General features: G+C 44.3%; 1 protein-coding gene across 1 annotated transcript in view; it reads left to right on the top strand.

The window, feature by feature from the left end:
* The window catches only part of LOC137438340 (adhesion G protein-coupled receptor F5-like), a 152,720-nt gene extending 147,362 nt beyond the window's left edge, over nt 1-5,358 (top strand). Inside the window, exon 19 of the mRNA XM_078767001.1 lies at nt 5,165-5,358. Coding sequence (XP_078623127.1) covers nt 5,165-5,226 — 62 coding nt within the window. The 3' untranslated portion in view covers nt 5,227-5,358. The remainder of the gene's footprint in view (nt 1-5,164) is intronic.
* The last annotated feature ends 11,019 nt before the right edge of the window (nt 5,359-16,377 follow it).

The following is a 16,377-nucleotide window of genomic DNA, read 5'->3' as shown; positions in this document are numbered from 1 at the left end:
CAGATAGTGAGACCCAAAATCTTGAGCGACAGAACTTCTTGGAGAGGATTGTTGAGAAAGTAGATGGGAGGGTTGTCCAGTCGATCTTTTCGGAGAGACATAGTAAGAGTGTGAGATTTGTCAGGATTGAAAGACATGTTCCACTTGTTTGACCAGTCTGTGATTTTGTCCAGGTCTTCAGAGAGTGAGGAGGCAGCAGACTGCCGATCTGAGGGAAGAGGAATGGAGCGGCAGAGAGTGGAGTCATCAGCAAAGAGATAGAGAGGATTTTTGAGAGAGTCAGAGAGATCATTGATGAAGACCAGAAAAAGCACGGGGCCCAGAACACTGCCTTGGGGAACTCCAGCCTGAACAGGAAGAGGAGATGAGAGAAACCCATTCAGGGCCACACGTTGACGACGACTAGAGAGGAAGTCCGCCAGCCATGCGTGGAGATTTCCATGGATACCAAAGGAGGAGAGTTTGGTGAGCAGAGCCGGGTGCCAGACCGTGTCGAAGGCACGTGATATGTCGAGGGAGACAGCTCTAATTTCCTGTTTGGCATTGAGGACCTCCATCCATTGTTGAGACAGCAGAAGCAGCATGTCCAGAGTAGAGTGACCTGGTCTGAAACCAAATTGATGACCAGAGATCAAGCCATTGGAGAAGAGGAAAGATTTCATATCAGAAGCAATGATGGATTCCATGACTTTGCTGATAATTGGGAGAAGGCTGATTGGTCTGTAGTTGCTAGGATCTGTTTTTGCACCTTTTTTGTGCAAAGCGGTGATGTTGGCTGATTTCCAAGCAGATGGCAGTTGACCTTGAGCAAAAGAGGGTGAAGAGAACAGAGAGAGGGTGAGATAGAGCAGCAGAGCAGGATTTTAGGACCCGTGGGCTGATGCCGTCGGGTCCAGTTGCAGAATCAGAGTCGAGGGTTGACAGAAACTTTTCCACCTTGTCAGGAGGAAAGGACACGGAGTCCAGAAGCAGCAGGGTACGACTGGGTATGGTGGGTACAGAGAGGGATGGGTTTGGGACACAAGATTTAGAGGCAAACACAGAGTTGAGGCATTCAGCTTTTTCACGTGCGGAGTCAGCTGTGTAGCCGTTTGAGGTAAGGGAGGGGATGGAGGGGGAACAAACACCAGAAACGGATTTGACCAGACGCCACCAGGATTTGGAAGAGGGAGACAGATAAGAGAGTTCGGTCTTGAGAACGGAGAGATATTGTTTCCTGGCTCTCCTGAGGGTGGACACACACTTGTTTCGGGCTTTGTGAAAGGAAATGAGATTTCCTTCCGTTGGATTTGCTTTCCAGGAGACGAAGGCAAGTTGTTTCTGGGCAACAGCCTCACCACAAGATTCCGTGTACCATGGACGGGAGGAAGGGTATGACAACTGAAGACGAGATGGGATAAATCTGTGCATGAGAGAGAGCAATTTACTTTGGAAGAATTCCCAGGATGAGTTGATGTCAGAGGTGGTAGAGATGGGAGACCAGTCCAGATGATTGATGGCTGCTTGAAGACCGTGCCAGTTGGCCTGAGTGAAATGCCAGACTCGTCGACGCTGAGCAGGCTCCCTGAGGATGGTCAGAGAGATGTCCACTTTAACAAGGACATGATCAGATGATCCGATCGGAGCAGAAGAAGAGCAGCAGACATTTTCAGGGAAGTTAGTCATAACCAAGTCCAGAAGAGAAGATGTTCCGTTGACTGAGATCCGGGTCGGGAAATTGACAGATTGTGTCAGTCCCAGTGAGTCGCAGAAGTCCTTTGCTGAGGAGCCATGGCTGGTGAGAGAGGTACCCACACCCAGCCAACTGGCATGATGACAGTTGAAATCACCACATATGAGGAAGAGAGAGTTGGGATGAGTAGATAGAAGTTGGTCCATATCATCAGACAGCGAGATGTAGATGGAGTCATCACTGTTTGGTGGACGGTACAACACACATATGAACAAGAGGTGGGAGCGAAGGGGAAGCCGTAGCCAGAGGTATTCCTGGGGGTGAGGTGGAGAGAGTGCAGTGCAGGGCGAGTGAGGAAGAGAGTTTTTGATAAAGATAGCAACCCCGCCTCCAGGACGAGGCTCAGGTCTATCATACCGGAGGAGGGAGTAGCCCGGGAGAGATACTATGGAATCGGAGACATCATAAAGGAGGAAAGTTTCTGTTAAGCAGATCACGTCTGGTTTGACAGAAGCAACCTGTATGGAGAGATCAGTTAAGTTTGAACGAAGGCCCCGGATGTTTGAGGTCCATACCGTTAATGAAGAGGAAGGGGGAGCATCAGATACAGAACAGGGGGGGAGGAGAGGTAGGGTAAGATGTGGAAGAGGTGGAAGAGGTAGGGAGAGCTGTTGAAGGTGTGTCAGAGATTTCAGAATAGCTCGGAGAAAGGGAAGGATGGGGCGGACAAAAGGTTTGATGGTGATTGGGTGAGCCACAATGAGGTGTTATTTGAGGAGGGGGAAGAGCGAGGCAGAAGGTTGGGGGAGATGGAGGTGAGAGTTTGAAGGGGGAAGAAGCGGGGAGGACGCTTTGAGGAGGGGGAGTGAGAGGGGGGAAATTGAGAAGCAATGAGGGTGGGGAGATTTGAAGGGGAGGGGTGAGGGGGGAGTTTGGGAGGGAAGGGACAAGGGGAGGGATTTGAAAGGGATGGGATATGGGGGAGATTTGGAGGGGAGGGGTGAGGCAGGAGTCTAGGAGGGGAGGGGCGAGGGGGCGTTTTGGCGGGGAGGGGTGAGGGGGTAGTTTAGGAGGGAGGGGGCAAGGGGGGAGATTTGAAAGGGATGGGTGATGGGGAAGATTTGGAGGGGAGGGGTGATGGGGAAGATTTGGAGGGGAGGGGTTATGGGGAAGATTTGGAGGGGAGGGGTGAGATTGGATTTTTGAAAGTGTACGATTTATGGGAAACGAACATTTATTGCAAAATGAGTTTCTTGTGACCTTCGAGTTAAAAATACGTTTAAGGACGCTGGATGGAGGATGGAGTGCAGGAGAGTTTAGGGAATGTAGAAAAAAGGCACTATAGGAGATGGATATTTTTTTTGGGATGAATTGATTTGGTGAGCAAGTCGAAAGCAGCCTTTTAAAGAAGAAGAAGAAAAAGGTGTTATAAAATATGACGGAATACATAACTTCAGGGGAAAGTGTAAACATTGAAGGTTAATGAGTGAAAACTATCTGGGGAAATGGGGGAGAAACACGTGGTCGAAGAACGAACGAACGAATAAGAATGAATAAACGAATGAGAACAGAGAAGGAAATGTTTTTTTTTTTTTTTTTTTTTTGAGTTGAGATTTACACAAGGAAGTAGGCTATGGGTGAAAAGACTGGGAATACAGAGAACGAAAGTTATTGGATCACAAACGACGGACCACTGAGAGAAAAACAAAGCCTCAAGGTTGTACAGTGCACACTGTACAAGGCCTTGCTCGTGACACGGCAAACAGACGATCAATTTATGAAAGATAAACATCGAGAAACAACCAAAGTTGCACACAATAACTTCACACACCGAAAGATAAATACAGTTTCGACAAAATACAATTGTGAACAGACTTAACTTCGAAAAACGTGGAGACCGTGTGGAGCTTCGAAAATCCCTGCCGCCGTCTCCAAGATCTCGCGAGATCTTTTCCTGTTTGGCATTGAGGACCTCCATTCATTGTTGACACAGCAGAAGCAGCATGTCCAGAGTGGAGTGACCTGGTCTGAAACCAAATTGATGATCAGAGATCAAGCCATTGGAGAAGAGGAAAGATTTCATATCCGAAGTAATGATGGATTCCATGACTTTGCTGATAATTGGGAGAAGGCTGATTGGTCTGTAGTTGCTGGGATCTGTTTTTGCACATTTTTTGTGTAAAGCGGTGATATTGGCTGATTTCCAAGCAGATGGCAGATGACCTTGAGCAAAAGAGAGGGTGAAGAGAACAGAGAGAGGGAGTGAAAGAGCGGAAGAACAGGATTTTAGGACCCGTGGGCTGATGCCGTCAGGTCCAGTTGCAGAATCAGAGTCGAGGGTTGACAGAAACTTTTCCACCTTGTCAGGAGGAAAGGACACAGAGTCCAAGAGCATACAGAGAGGGATGGGTTTGGGACACAAGATTTAGAGGCAAACACAGAGTTGAGGCATTCAGCTTTTTCACGTGCGGAATCAGGGTAATTTGGTAAAAGCCATATGGCTTTATGGCATAGTGGCCAGACGGAAGCCTCTCCTCAGTGAAAGACACATGAAAGCCCGCTTGGAGTTTGCAAAAAAGCACCTAAATGACTCTCAGACTGAGAGAAACAAGATTCTGTGGGCTTTCATGTGTCTTGGTGCTTTCATGTGCCTGTGGCAAGATGACCTGAATAAATATTTTTCATTACTAAATATTCGCCAGAGGAAAGGGTATTGCATTTGAGTCTGTTTGTTTGTTTGTTTGTTTGTTTGTTTGTCTGTTTGTTTGTCTGTTTGTCCGCACAGAATAAATATGATTTTCTCCGCAATAGTTGGTCCGATTGACAGGAACTTTTCACCGTAGGTGCAACTCCACCTGTATAATTTTTAATGAGAATTATGACCTCATAGGTCACGTGTTTCGGCCGCCATCTTGGAAAAACCGCAAAACTTTGCACCTCTATCTCGGAAAGCGCTGAATAGAAAAAATTGAGACATGGCTCATTGTAAAGGACTCTCCATGGGGAATAAAATATGTTAATGATGATGTCATAGGTGCCTCCATTATGACATCATAATTCGACAAGTACAAAACTTCATCCGATCAAGATGAAATTTCTTGAGCTTTAATCTAGGAATAAATTAGTTTAGAAAAAAAATAATGATGACGTCATCGGTCACGTGGTTCGGCCGCCATATTTGTTTTAACACAAAAGCCTTAAAAACCACTGAAAATACATCCTGGCGAGGGTTTGCATTCTCCGATTGCTTTTTTTCTTGTTTTCATTGCATTAACTGTGTAAGAACAACAACAACAACAACAACAACATCAACATCAACATCATGCAGGAGCACAGTCAGAGAATACATTTGTGATAATACCATAAAAATAGGGCAATGTTATTATAAGGAGCTATAAGGAGGGGAACGTTATTAGTACTATTTATTATTCTCAAGGCCTAAATTGCTCATGAACCATCTTAATACCCACCCTTATGTGCCTGTCATTGCAGCCACAGCCAAGACAACCTTTGCAACAAAAGAAAAGTCCAATGCCTTTGACCAACGGCTATAAATGGCCGGTGACCTACTCAAACAAAGCAAACACTCAAATGAACATGGTGGACTGCTATTATACTTTGAAAATGAAGTACAGTCCGCATGAAAATTCAACAGCAAGAAGACCCTTTTTTCTTTCTCTCTTTTAAAGCAAATGGTAGCCCCGTTGAATCAATGTATTGACAAGGAAAGACCCACCCGTATGGTCAATGTATTGATTACAAGTAGCATGTGATTCTCATAATAATAATAATAATAATAATAATACATTTATTTCATATAGCGCTTTTCAAGAAGCCCAAAGACGCTTTGACAGAGTACAAAAAACAAGTGCAAAAAGACAAAAATCAATAGGTAAATAATCAAAGCAAAAGGAAGGAGAAGGAGAAGGAGAAGAGATAGTCAGGGGTTAAATGCTGTGGGTTAAATGTTGAATGCAGTGTTGAACAGGTGGGTCTTGAGTGATGTTTTGAATGTGGTGAGTGAGGAGGAGATGGTGTGAGGTAGTGAGTTCCAGAGGGTGGGAGCAGCGATGGAGAAGGCCCTGTCCCCCCAGGATATGAATTTGATCCGGATGGGGGGGGGGGGGGGGTCAGGAGGTTGGTACCAGCAGAGCGGAGGTTGCGGGAATGCGGGTGGGAGTGTGTCTGGAGAGGAGGTCAGTCAGGTAGGATGGGGCCAGGTTATGGAGGGCTTTGTAGGTCAAGAGGAGGATTTTGTACTGGATTCTCTGGGGGATGGGGAGCCAGTGAAGCTTGGAAAGGACGGGGGTGATGTGGTCACGGGTCCGGGAATGGGTGAGTAGACGGGCAGCGGAGTTCTGAATGTATTGGAGTTTATTGGTGATTATTTAGGGTGAACCTCATGTATTGATAATGTACTGTTGTAAAGAAAAATAATAAAGCTTTCAAAAGAACATTTGGTAAAATATTTTACTTTAAGATTCTCTGTTGCCTTTTGCTGCAAAAATTGAATTGAAAGAATGAATGAATGAATGAATGAAATGAAATGTATGAATCTCTGTTGCCTTTTGCTGCAAAATTTGAATTGAAAGGAAGAAGGAATTTAATGTAGTTGGGGTTAATCATACCGTAATGTACAGTGGCCTGCAAAAGTATCCACTCAATCCAAAATTTTCGCATTTTGATGCCACCTAAGCTTATTACCCTGCGCTCGCAAAACAAAAAGCAGGGTTAGGCATTCAATTGCGTACGTGTGGCGTACGTGCGTGCCTGCATTTAAAAAATTATTTTCTCGGCAACTGTTGGCCCTGTTGACACGAATTATTACCATCGGAGCGCCTCCGCCTGTAGAATTTTTACACTCACAATTATGACTTGGTAGGTCACGTGGTACGGACGCCATCTTGGAAAAACGTTACACCTCTATCTCCCAAACTGCTCAATGGAAAAAATTGAAACATAGCTCATTGTCAAGTACTCCCCATGGGGAATATGATATGTTAATGATGTCATCGGTGCCTTCATTATGACGTCATAATTCAACAAGTACAACGCTTGTTCTGATCAGTATGAAAAAAAATTCCTCTGCAACTGTTTGGGTTCTAAATTCTATTTCTAAAAATTTGGCCGAGAAAATGAATTTTAAAAATAGACACGCACGTACACAACCGAATGTCTAACCCTGCCTTTCGATTCGCGAGCGCAGGGTAACCAGTGAATTTTGATTTGTACAAGTTTTTTGCAGGTATTCCTGACATGAAACCTTCTTCAAATACAAGTGTTTCGTTTGATCTCCGACAGGAGCAGCTTTCATCAGGGGATCATACAATGTGCAAAGATGTTTAAAATACTCCAAAGGAAAGCAAATGGGGGCAGCAATTGCAAATGAGAGTTAAAAACACCTGTTAATTGTCAATATAATCTCAAATTATTCTTACATGTCAATCACACCGTCACAAAGTTACCGAAGAGAAATCGATTCCAATGTGGCTTGGTCATTGATAAGCATAACCAGAACATGACAAATTCAGAAAGCTTTAACCAGCATGATGTTTGCATGTATCAAAGAAAGGTGCCTACGAGCAGTGATCTGCAAGTTCATCGCTTGATGTTTGTCTCCTGAGTCGGTTTCCAATCATTTTAACATAAGAGCTGAGAACAAATCACTCAAAATTAATATTCTTTTTTCTATGTTGGGCAACAAACCTATAGATCAACTATTATAGGTGGCAATCACACTTTTGTCCAAAAATACAACTCAGAACATCAATTATGTACAAATATCTAGTTTCCTTTCCATTATGAGATGAAGCTATATTGTCTATAAAATGTAGACTCATGGAAAGGAGGAGGAGGAAATAAATCAACAGGTGAAGAGGAGATGCAAGAGAGAAACAAATATAGTAACCTGGGTTTGGGGAGGGTTAATGCAGTGGACAAGAAGGATTACAAATGGCAGACTAGAACAAGACCGAAAGCCTAACAGTGGCGTAGCCGGGCTTGTTTGATACACTTTAGGTGAAAAGGATAGTATGACCTGAGTATAGCATACCAATTAGCAAATAATGTATGTATTCAATTATTTTGAAGTACTGCAAGTCTCCAAGCTGTCTGTCACCATGGAGGTGAAGACATTGTATTGAGACACTGGTTTACTCTACATGTTTTGAGTCTAAAATAAACCAACCATACACCACTTCAATCCAGTAACTTTGCAGTCACGACAAAGGGATTGCAGTGTTACGATTATATTTACTATATTATTATTATTATTAACGTTATTATTATTATTATGAAGACGATGTTACTGTATTAACAAGTGAATCCACTTGGATTCCGCCCAGGTTGGCACATGGAAATTATGATGTAGCATAATTATCATCTCGGGTCAAGATTTGAAATTATGCCATGGTTTTTGTAAAATTGCTACTAGTATTCACATTATGTTCACATTCATTCACATTCACAGGGTCCTCTGGGTCCTCTGGGCATTTGGGTCCTCTGGGTCATTTTCTGGTCTGGGTCTGGCAAATTTTCATTGACATTTGCCCAGTTTCAACTTTTATTGACCCTGAGGGTCATTTGGGTCCTCTGGGTCATTTGGGTCCTCTGGGTCATTTGGGTCCTCTGGGTCATTTGGGTCCTCTGGGTCATTTGGGTCCTCTGGGTCATTTGGGTCCTCTGGGTCATTTGGGTCCTCTGGGTCATTTGGGTCCTCTGGGTCATTTGGGTCATTTGGGTCATCTGGGTCATCTGGGTCATTTGGGTCCTCTGGGTCATTTGGGTCATTTGGGTCCTCTGGGTCATTTGGGTCCTTTGGGTCATTTGGGTCCTCTGGGTCATTTGGGTCATTTGGGTCCTCTGGGTCATTTGGGTCCTCTGGGTCATTTGGGTCCTCTGGGTCATTTGGGTCCTCTGGGTCATTTGGGTCATTTGGGTCCTCTGGGTCATTTGGGTCCTATATTCCTATCCTATAACATATATATCCTATAACCTATCCTATATATATCCTATATCATATAACATATATCCTATATATCCTATAACATAACATATAACAAATATATCCTATATTATGTACTAGCGAGCGGCCGCGTACCAGCCAAAGGGGTAGCCCATGGTTAGCCTAAATATAGATTTGATGACGTCATGTTTACACATCTGAGCGACAGAAACGTGCTTCACTTTTGGAGCGACAGAAACGTGCTTCACTTTTGGAGCGACAGAAATTCCCAGGCAAACGCTATAACGCACCAGGTTTACAACCTGTGCGTTAATAAACCATTGTTTGTTTTATTGTATTGTTTTAGTCAGGTCAGTCTCTTTCTTGACTGTCACTGGTAACATGTAACCCAGTGCTACCTGCCGCATGGTCACGACTAAACCGACTACCCTCACTGATTTTCCACAAGGGAAGATGACTGTGACACCCTGCAGAGCTAAAAACAATACCTGTTAAAGGGCAGATGAGCTCTCCTCGGGAGCCAACAGCCATCCAGTAAGGAGATGGTGTCTCCTAAAAAAACACCCATCCAGTTGGATCGGTTTTTTTTTTTTTTAAAGTAGTAGGTTGGAGACAGCAACCGCTCAGGGTAGTATTACCGTTCGGACTTAGGAGCGTTAAAGTGGTGCCCGGAACCATCATACACTTTCGGTGTCAGGATTGCTGGTCTTACTTTCTGTCTCACTCAAACTATAGCTACCGGGCTAGCTTCAATCTCTCCTTTCTTGCAAACAAACATCATGCACGCTTCATCATACACTTTTCTGACTGATTTTCATTCCTCGCCTTTACATTCTCTCTCTTGTATTTCTCTTTCCTCACATTTATCAATTAAGTTGTTATATTTAAGGCCTTGCCTCGATGAGGACAACAGTGTCCGTGACTGTAGCCCTCAGCATTTAAAAAAAAAAAACAAGGCCGATTCCTTACTCTGGCGATAATTAGAACACAGCTTCTCATCGAGTAATCAATGAATCATACACCGCTTCAATCCAGAAACTTTGCAGCATCGACAAAGGGATTGCAGAGTAATGATTATATTTACTATTTATTAGTATTAATATTATTATTATGATGAAAACGATACTACTGAACTAAGAAACCTGGGCAAATTTGTCCGAAACGGCCTGAAGGTGAGGCATGAAGGCATGAAGCATAAGGCCTATACGTACTGTGTCATTGGAAGACTCGTAACGCCTTTTTTTTCGATATTTGAAGGTCATTTTAACAATTGGTTTGTTTGTGTTTCACACTGAATGAAAAACATAAAGGTAGAACATGGCAATTGTGATATATGACAGGTTCGACGATATGTTTGGCGTGAATGGCCTAGAAATCAAAATGGCGGTGTGTGGAGTCAGCCATAGCTCACCGTAATGACATCACAGACGTAATCACATCACATCACCCCGATCATGTGACCAGATCCTCAGCTCTGATTGGTGTACGTTTGTGAGGGACATACATACATACGGACAGACAAACACTGTTCTAGATGGCTTTGCCCTACGGGCTACGCCATAAATAAAAGCCCTCCAAGAAGCATAGAAACACCGAAGAACAGATAGAGATATGAAATTGAACAAGACCGATAGTCTAACAACGGCATAGCCGGGCTTGGATCTGCTGTCCCACTGTCATGTGACCAAATCCCCAGCTCTGATTGGTGGACATTTGTGAAGGACATGCAATGCCATCATTGACTAGTTACTCAGTTACTGATGCAATCATTGATACACTGGATGCACAGACAAACGCTGTTCCAGACAGCATTGCCCGACAGCAGCGGTTCTTAACCTGGGGGTCGTGACGTATGCGCATACGCGAACAAAATACTGTGTGTGGTATGGTATGTATGTACCTTTGTTAGGTTCCTAAAAATTGGCTCATCAAATTGATATGTTATTTATGACCCCTTCATGACCCCGGAAAACCCCCAAACGACCCCCATGGGCTGTCACCACCCCCAGGTTAAGAACCGCTGCCCTATGGGCTACGCCGTAAAAATGGACTGCAGAACAATGGCCTCAAAATGCATTAAAGCAATGCGAATTAGAGCGATGCATTAAAGCGATGCATTAAAGCGAATTAGCGATGACTCCATCTACATCTCACTGTCTGATAATATGGACCAACTTCTATCTACCCATCCCAACTCTCTCTTCCTCATATGTGGTGATTTCAATTGTCACCATGCCAGTTGGCTGGGTGTGGGTACCTCTCTCACCAGCCATGGCTCTTCAGCAAAGGACTTCTGCGACTCACTGGGACTGACACAATCTGTCAATTTCCCGACCCGGATCGCAGTCAACGGAGCATCTTCTCTTCTGGATTTGGTTATGACAAACTTCCCTGAAAATGTCTGCTGCTCTTCTTCTGCTCCAATCGGCTCATCTGATCATGTGCTTGTCAAAGTGGACATCTCTCTGACCATTCTCAGAGAGCCTCCTCAGCGTCGACGAGTCTGGCATTTCACTCAGGCCAACTGGCACGGTCTTCAAGCAGCCATCAATCATCTGGACTGGTCTCCCATCTCTACCGCCTCTGACATCAACTCATCCTGGGAATTCTTTCAAAGTAAATTGCTCTCATGCACAGATTTATACCATCTCGTCTTCAGTTGTCATACCCTTCCTCCCGTCCATGGTACACGGAATCTTGTGGTGAGGCTGTTGCCCTGAAACAACTTGCTTTCGTCTCCTGGAAAGCAAATCCAACGGAAGGAAATCTCATTTACTTTCACAAAGCCCGAAACAAGTGTGTGTCCACCCTCAGGAGAGCCAGGAAACAATATCTCACCATTCTCAAGACCGAACTCTCTTATCTGTCTCCCTCTTCCAAATCCTGGTGGCGTCTGGTCAAATCTGTTTCTGGTGTTTCTTCCCCCTCCATCCCCTCCCTCACCTCAAACGGCTTAACGGCTGACTCCGCACGTAAAAAAGCTGAATGCCTCAACTCTGTGTTTGCCTCTAAATCTTGTGTCCCAAACCCATCCCTCTCTGTACCCACCGTACCCAGTCGTACCCAGCTGCTCCTGGACTCTGTGTCCTTTCCTCCTGACAAGGTGGAAAAGTTTCTGTCAACCCTCGACTCTGATTCTGCAACTGGTCCTGATGGCATCAGCCCATGGGTCCTAAAATCATGTTCTTCTGCTCTTTCACTCCCTCTTTCTGTTCTCTTCACCCTCTCTTTTGCTCAAGGTCATCTGCCATCTGCTTGGAAATCAGCCAACATCACCGCTTTGCACAAAAAAGGTACAAAAACAGATCCCAGCAACTACAGACCAATCAGCCTTCTCCCAATTATCAGCAAAGTCATGGAATCCATCATTGCTTCAGATATTAAATCTTTCCTCTTCTCCAATGGCTTGATCTCTGATCATCAATTTGGTTTCAGACCTGGTCACTCTACTCTGGACATGCTGCTTCTGCTTTCTCAACAATGGATGGAGGTCCTCAACGCCAAACAGGAAATTAGAGCTGTCTCCCTTGACATTTCACGTGCCTTCGATACGGTCTGGCACCCTGCTCTGCTCTCCAAACTCTCCTCCTTTGGTATCCATGGAAATCTCCACGCATGGCTCGCGGACTTCCTCTCTGGTCGTAGTCAACGTGTGGCCCTGAATGGGTTTCTCTCATCTCCTCTTCCTGTTCAGGCTGGAGTTCCCCAAGGTAGTGTTCTGGGCCCTGTGCTTTTTCTGGTCTTCATCAATGATCTCTCTGACTCTCTTGAAAATCCTCTCTATCTCTTTGCTGACGACTCTACTCTCTGTCGCTCCATTCCTCTTCCCTCAGATCGGCAGTCTGCAGCCTCCTCGCTCTCTGCAGACCTGGACAAAATCACAGACTGGTCAAACAAGTGGTACATGTCTTTCAATCCTGACAAATCTCACACTCTTACAATGTCTCTCCGAAAGGACCGACTGGACAACCCTCCCATCTACTTTCTCAACAATCCTCTCCAAGAAGTTCTGTCGCTCAAGCTTTTGGGTCTCACTATCTGCCATGATCTTTCTTGGGAAAACCACATTTCCAAGCTGGCCTCCAAAGCCAGTCGCCGACTGGGCATCCTCCGTCGTGCGAAGTCCTTCCTCGGCACACCTGAGCTCCTCACCACATACAAGGCTTTCATCCGCAGCTCAATGGAATACTGTTCCCCCCTCTGGGCTGGTGCTCCTGCCTCACACCTTGCTCGGCTTCACGCTGTTGAGGCCAAAGCTTTCAGAATCATTGGAATCTCCTGCGATGTAGTCAACGCCGAGGGCCTTTCACTCACTCACCGCAGGCAGGTTGGTGGTCTTTCTGTCTTCTACCGACTCCTCTCCGGCCTTGCTCCCCCAGCTCTCTCTGTGCTCTGTCCCCCCAATATTCCTTCAGGTCGCACAAGATCTGACTGTAACCCTCTTATGGTTAAACTGCCAAAGTCTAGGCTCTCTGCTCACCTTCACTCTTTCATTCCCCTTTTCTCCCGCCTCTGGAACAAACTCCCCCACTCCCTTCAATCCCACTCCTCCCTCCAGGTCTTTAAAACAGCTGTTCACCACCATCTCTTATCGTCCCCCATCGAAAACCTTGATCTTTTCTACCCCCGGTAATTCACCCCAGAGTCCTTGCAGTGTTCATATGTTTTAATCCTCTCCCACCTCCCCCCAAGTCCTCCCGATGTCCCTGCTCTCAAATGTTGTGTTTGTGTCCTTCCCCCTCTTCGCCCTCTCTTTTGTGTCCTTCCCCCTCTCTCCCCATCTTGTCTGCCGCTTCCCTTGTTTTTTGTGTTTTGTGTGTCGGTTTGTCTTTTTGTGTGATTAATGTTAGCTCATTCACGAGCCTCGATCTTGTATACAAAAAAAAAAAAAAAAAAATTAGCACAAAATGAATCATGTTGAAGAAGTGCGGAGGACCAAGGATACTGGTCAGGTGGGAAAGATAATTGGTGGGGATGGAAAACAACATGAGGTGACGCTGTATTGCCAATTCAAAGGCGTTGAAAGGAGCCATGGGTTGACTCAGCCTGTCATCTTTCCGAGGTCGGCAAAATGAGTACCAGCTTACTGGTAATAGGGGGGCACTGCATCTGCAGCACAGCCACACCCATTGAAAATGATGCATCCAAGCAACCACATGCTGCATACAACCACCCTATCACTACCACCTGGAAGTTTTTCCATCTGCACAATTAAATAGTTTTAAACATCGATCATGAAGCATGTGTATTTGAAGGTGGCACAAGGAGGAAGGGGGGGGGTGTGGGGGGGGGGACATTGGGAGGTGGTGGCACTGGAGCATTTCCACCTCCTCCCAGATCTGAATCGGAGAGGGTGGGGCACCAGTACGATTTCACCACACCCAATCTACGGAGACAAGGTGATTCGACATTCACAATCCTTCAGATGATGACGTTTGACCATTCTTCAATGGACTAAACCAGTTAAACCAGCCTAGAAATGGCAGGCATGTGCACACATACACACAGACACTTCAAGGAACTCTCGCCCAATGTAGTTTTAGTTGGACTTCATTGGGAGCAAGCATAAGCGGAGCAGGAACTGAGAGTATGGTGCACAGACTTCCAACATGTTCTAAACAAAGAACCCGGTCTACATAAAGTCATGACTCAATTTAATTGCAAAGCCTTTGATGGAAAGAGGATTAGAAGACAAGTCTCACCAAGGGCAGCAAAAACAAGGCCACTAAGATACCCCATTTTTCTCTATTTGGACATTTGTAGCTCAAAATTTAACTCGGGGATTCTTTTAAAAGCGAAGTAGCACAATGACATGATATTCAACCTTTGTAAAGATTATGTTAAGCTTGGTGTTCGCTTAGCGGTTAAGGTGGCTGGCTTAAGACCTTAAGGTCTTGAGTTTGAGCCCCAGTCATGCTGATGAAATAACACCAGGTAGGTTGACTCAGCCTGTCATCCTTTCGAGATCGGAAAAATGAGTACCAGCTTACTTGGAAGAATGAGCCATTTGAGTATCATGCGTCCAGGATTGTAGTACATAGCCAATAAAACTGCTTCAACAGTTCCTACGAGTCTCATGACGTGGAATGAATGATTATTATTATTATTATTATTTTATGTTCTCATAATAAAGGTGTGTTAAAAATTTGAAAACAAAAGTTCAAAGGGTAAAAATGTTATGGCCTGGACAGAGAGACAAAGAAACAAGCAGTCATAGACAAGTACTTGCAAAATCATTTGCTGTTACCTTGACCTTTGGATGTTAAAAACAATACATTTCCAGCTTTTGATTGGTGAACCAATTCAGTGAAAACGTCAAAGGAAAAACAAAAGCTCAAATGGTTTAAAATGAAAGCAAATGGTTTAAAAAAAATATGTTTGGCCTGGATGGATGGACACAGACACACACACACACACACACACACACACACACACACACACACACACACACACACACACACACACGTAAATCCTCATCCTGCGTTGCATAGGCGGATGGGCCAATTATAACAGAAATGTTATGAAGAAGAAGAGGCCACACCAAATAAAAATAAAGCACTCCTATTAACTAAAAAGATTTCCATTTTGTCTACCTTGTTCGATACGTACCGACAAAGACACACTCAATAGGTAGTCAGACATACAGAAGGAAGAAGGGTTCAAAGATGGAGGGTTAGTTTACTTATCAGGATAGCATACTTCAAAATTGTTTACTTGTGACCAAGCTAAGTTCCATTAAATAAAATAAAAAGTTAGGGGGTTAAATTTTTATTTTCCTCATTTTCCTTATTCTCTGTGTACTGAACATTCAGAGGTAATTTAATCACCTGAGTTGGGGCTGTGCTGGAGAATGAAACAATGCTTAGCGAGAGAGGAAAAAAAAAAAAAGTTCTTGTGTCAAAGTGGAAGAACAAGAAATATGAACTTGCATAGAAACATTACACACAGTAGGGGAGGAACAATGTTTGCATATTTTTACCATTAGTATTTCGCTTCGAACAGAGGCAGCAGCCCCGGAGTGAAGAGGCAACCACAAACTCAACTGAGTCCTGGGTAAGTGTTGGAATTGATGTCTTTTGCTTTCAAAACTAAAGTGAAATACATATTCACTGAAAGTAAGTTTCAAAATACCGTACAACATTATATCATATTGTCCAGGATAAAATTATATATCAATCATCCGTTTGAGTATTCCACTCAACATAAATGTTGAAAGGCTGAAGAGCTACCTCTTTCCAGGACGTGGGGAGACTTCAATGAATTAGTGTTGTCAAATGTATGATGAAATAATGGTGTTAGGGAACTGAAACAATCTTGTTTAAGACCGAAATTGCTTGACAAATTGTATACAGAGTCGAGGCTCATAGAAGAGCTAGAACACAGAACAGGATTGGCCTGTTTGGTGTTCCCAATGGATCTGAGCATGCTGACCATGATTCTACAATTCCAGATTTGAACGTGCTATACTTATGCTTACAATATGTTTTTAACAATGTTGTAGGAATCAATCAAGTCCACAACTCTGTCCCATAGGTAGGTTTAATAACAATCAGATCTCTGGCATCATCCTGTAGAATACAATCATGCAATATATATCAGGATCTTGGCATCATATAGGAAGGATCGATAATATTAGTCAATGCAAGCAAGCCTAGAGTATCTGCATGTACGTACCATCCGAGTCTACATGTCATAGAATAATGTCGCAGGAGTGGCCCGGAGTCGCGGACGTCCGAGGTCT

The sequence above is a fragment of the Myxine glutinosa genome, chromosome 13, assembly GCF_964187855.1.
Source record: "Myxine glutinosa chromosome 13, kmMyxGlut1.1, whole genome shotgun sequence".
Taxonomy (NCBI): Eukaryota; Metazoa; Chordata; class Myxini; order Myxiniformes; family Myxinidae; genus Myxine; species Myxine glutinosa.
Note: the sequence above shows the minus strand (reverse complement) of the source record. Positions and strands in the feature narration are given on the sequence as shown.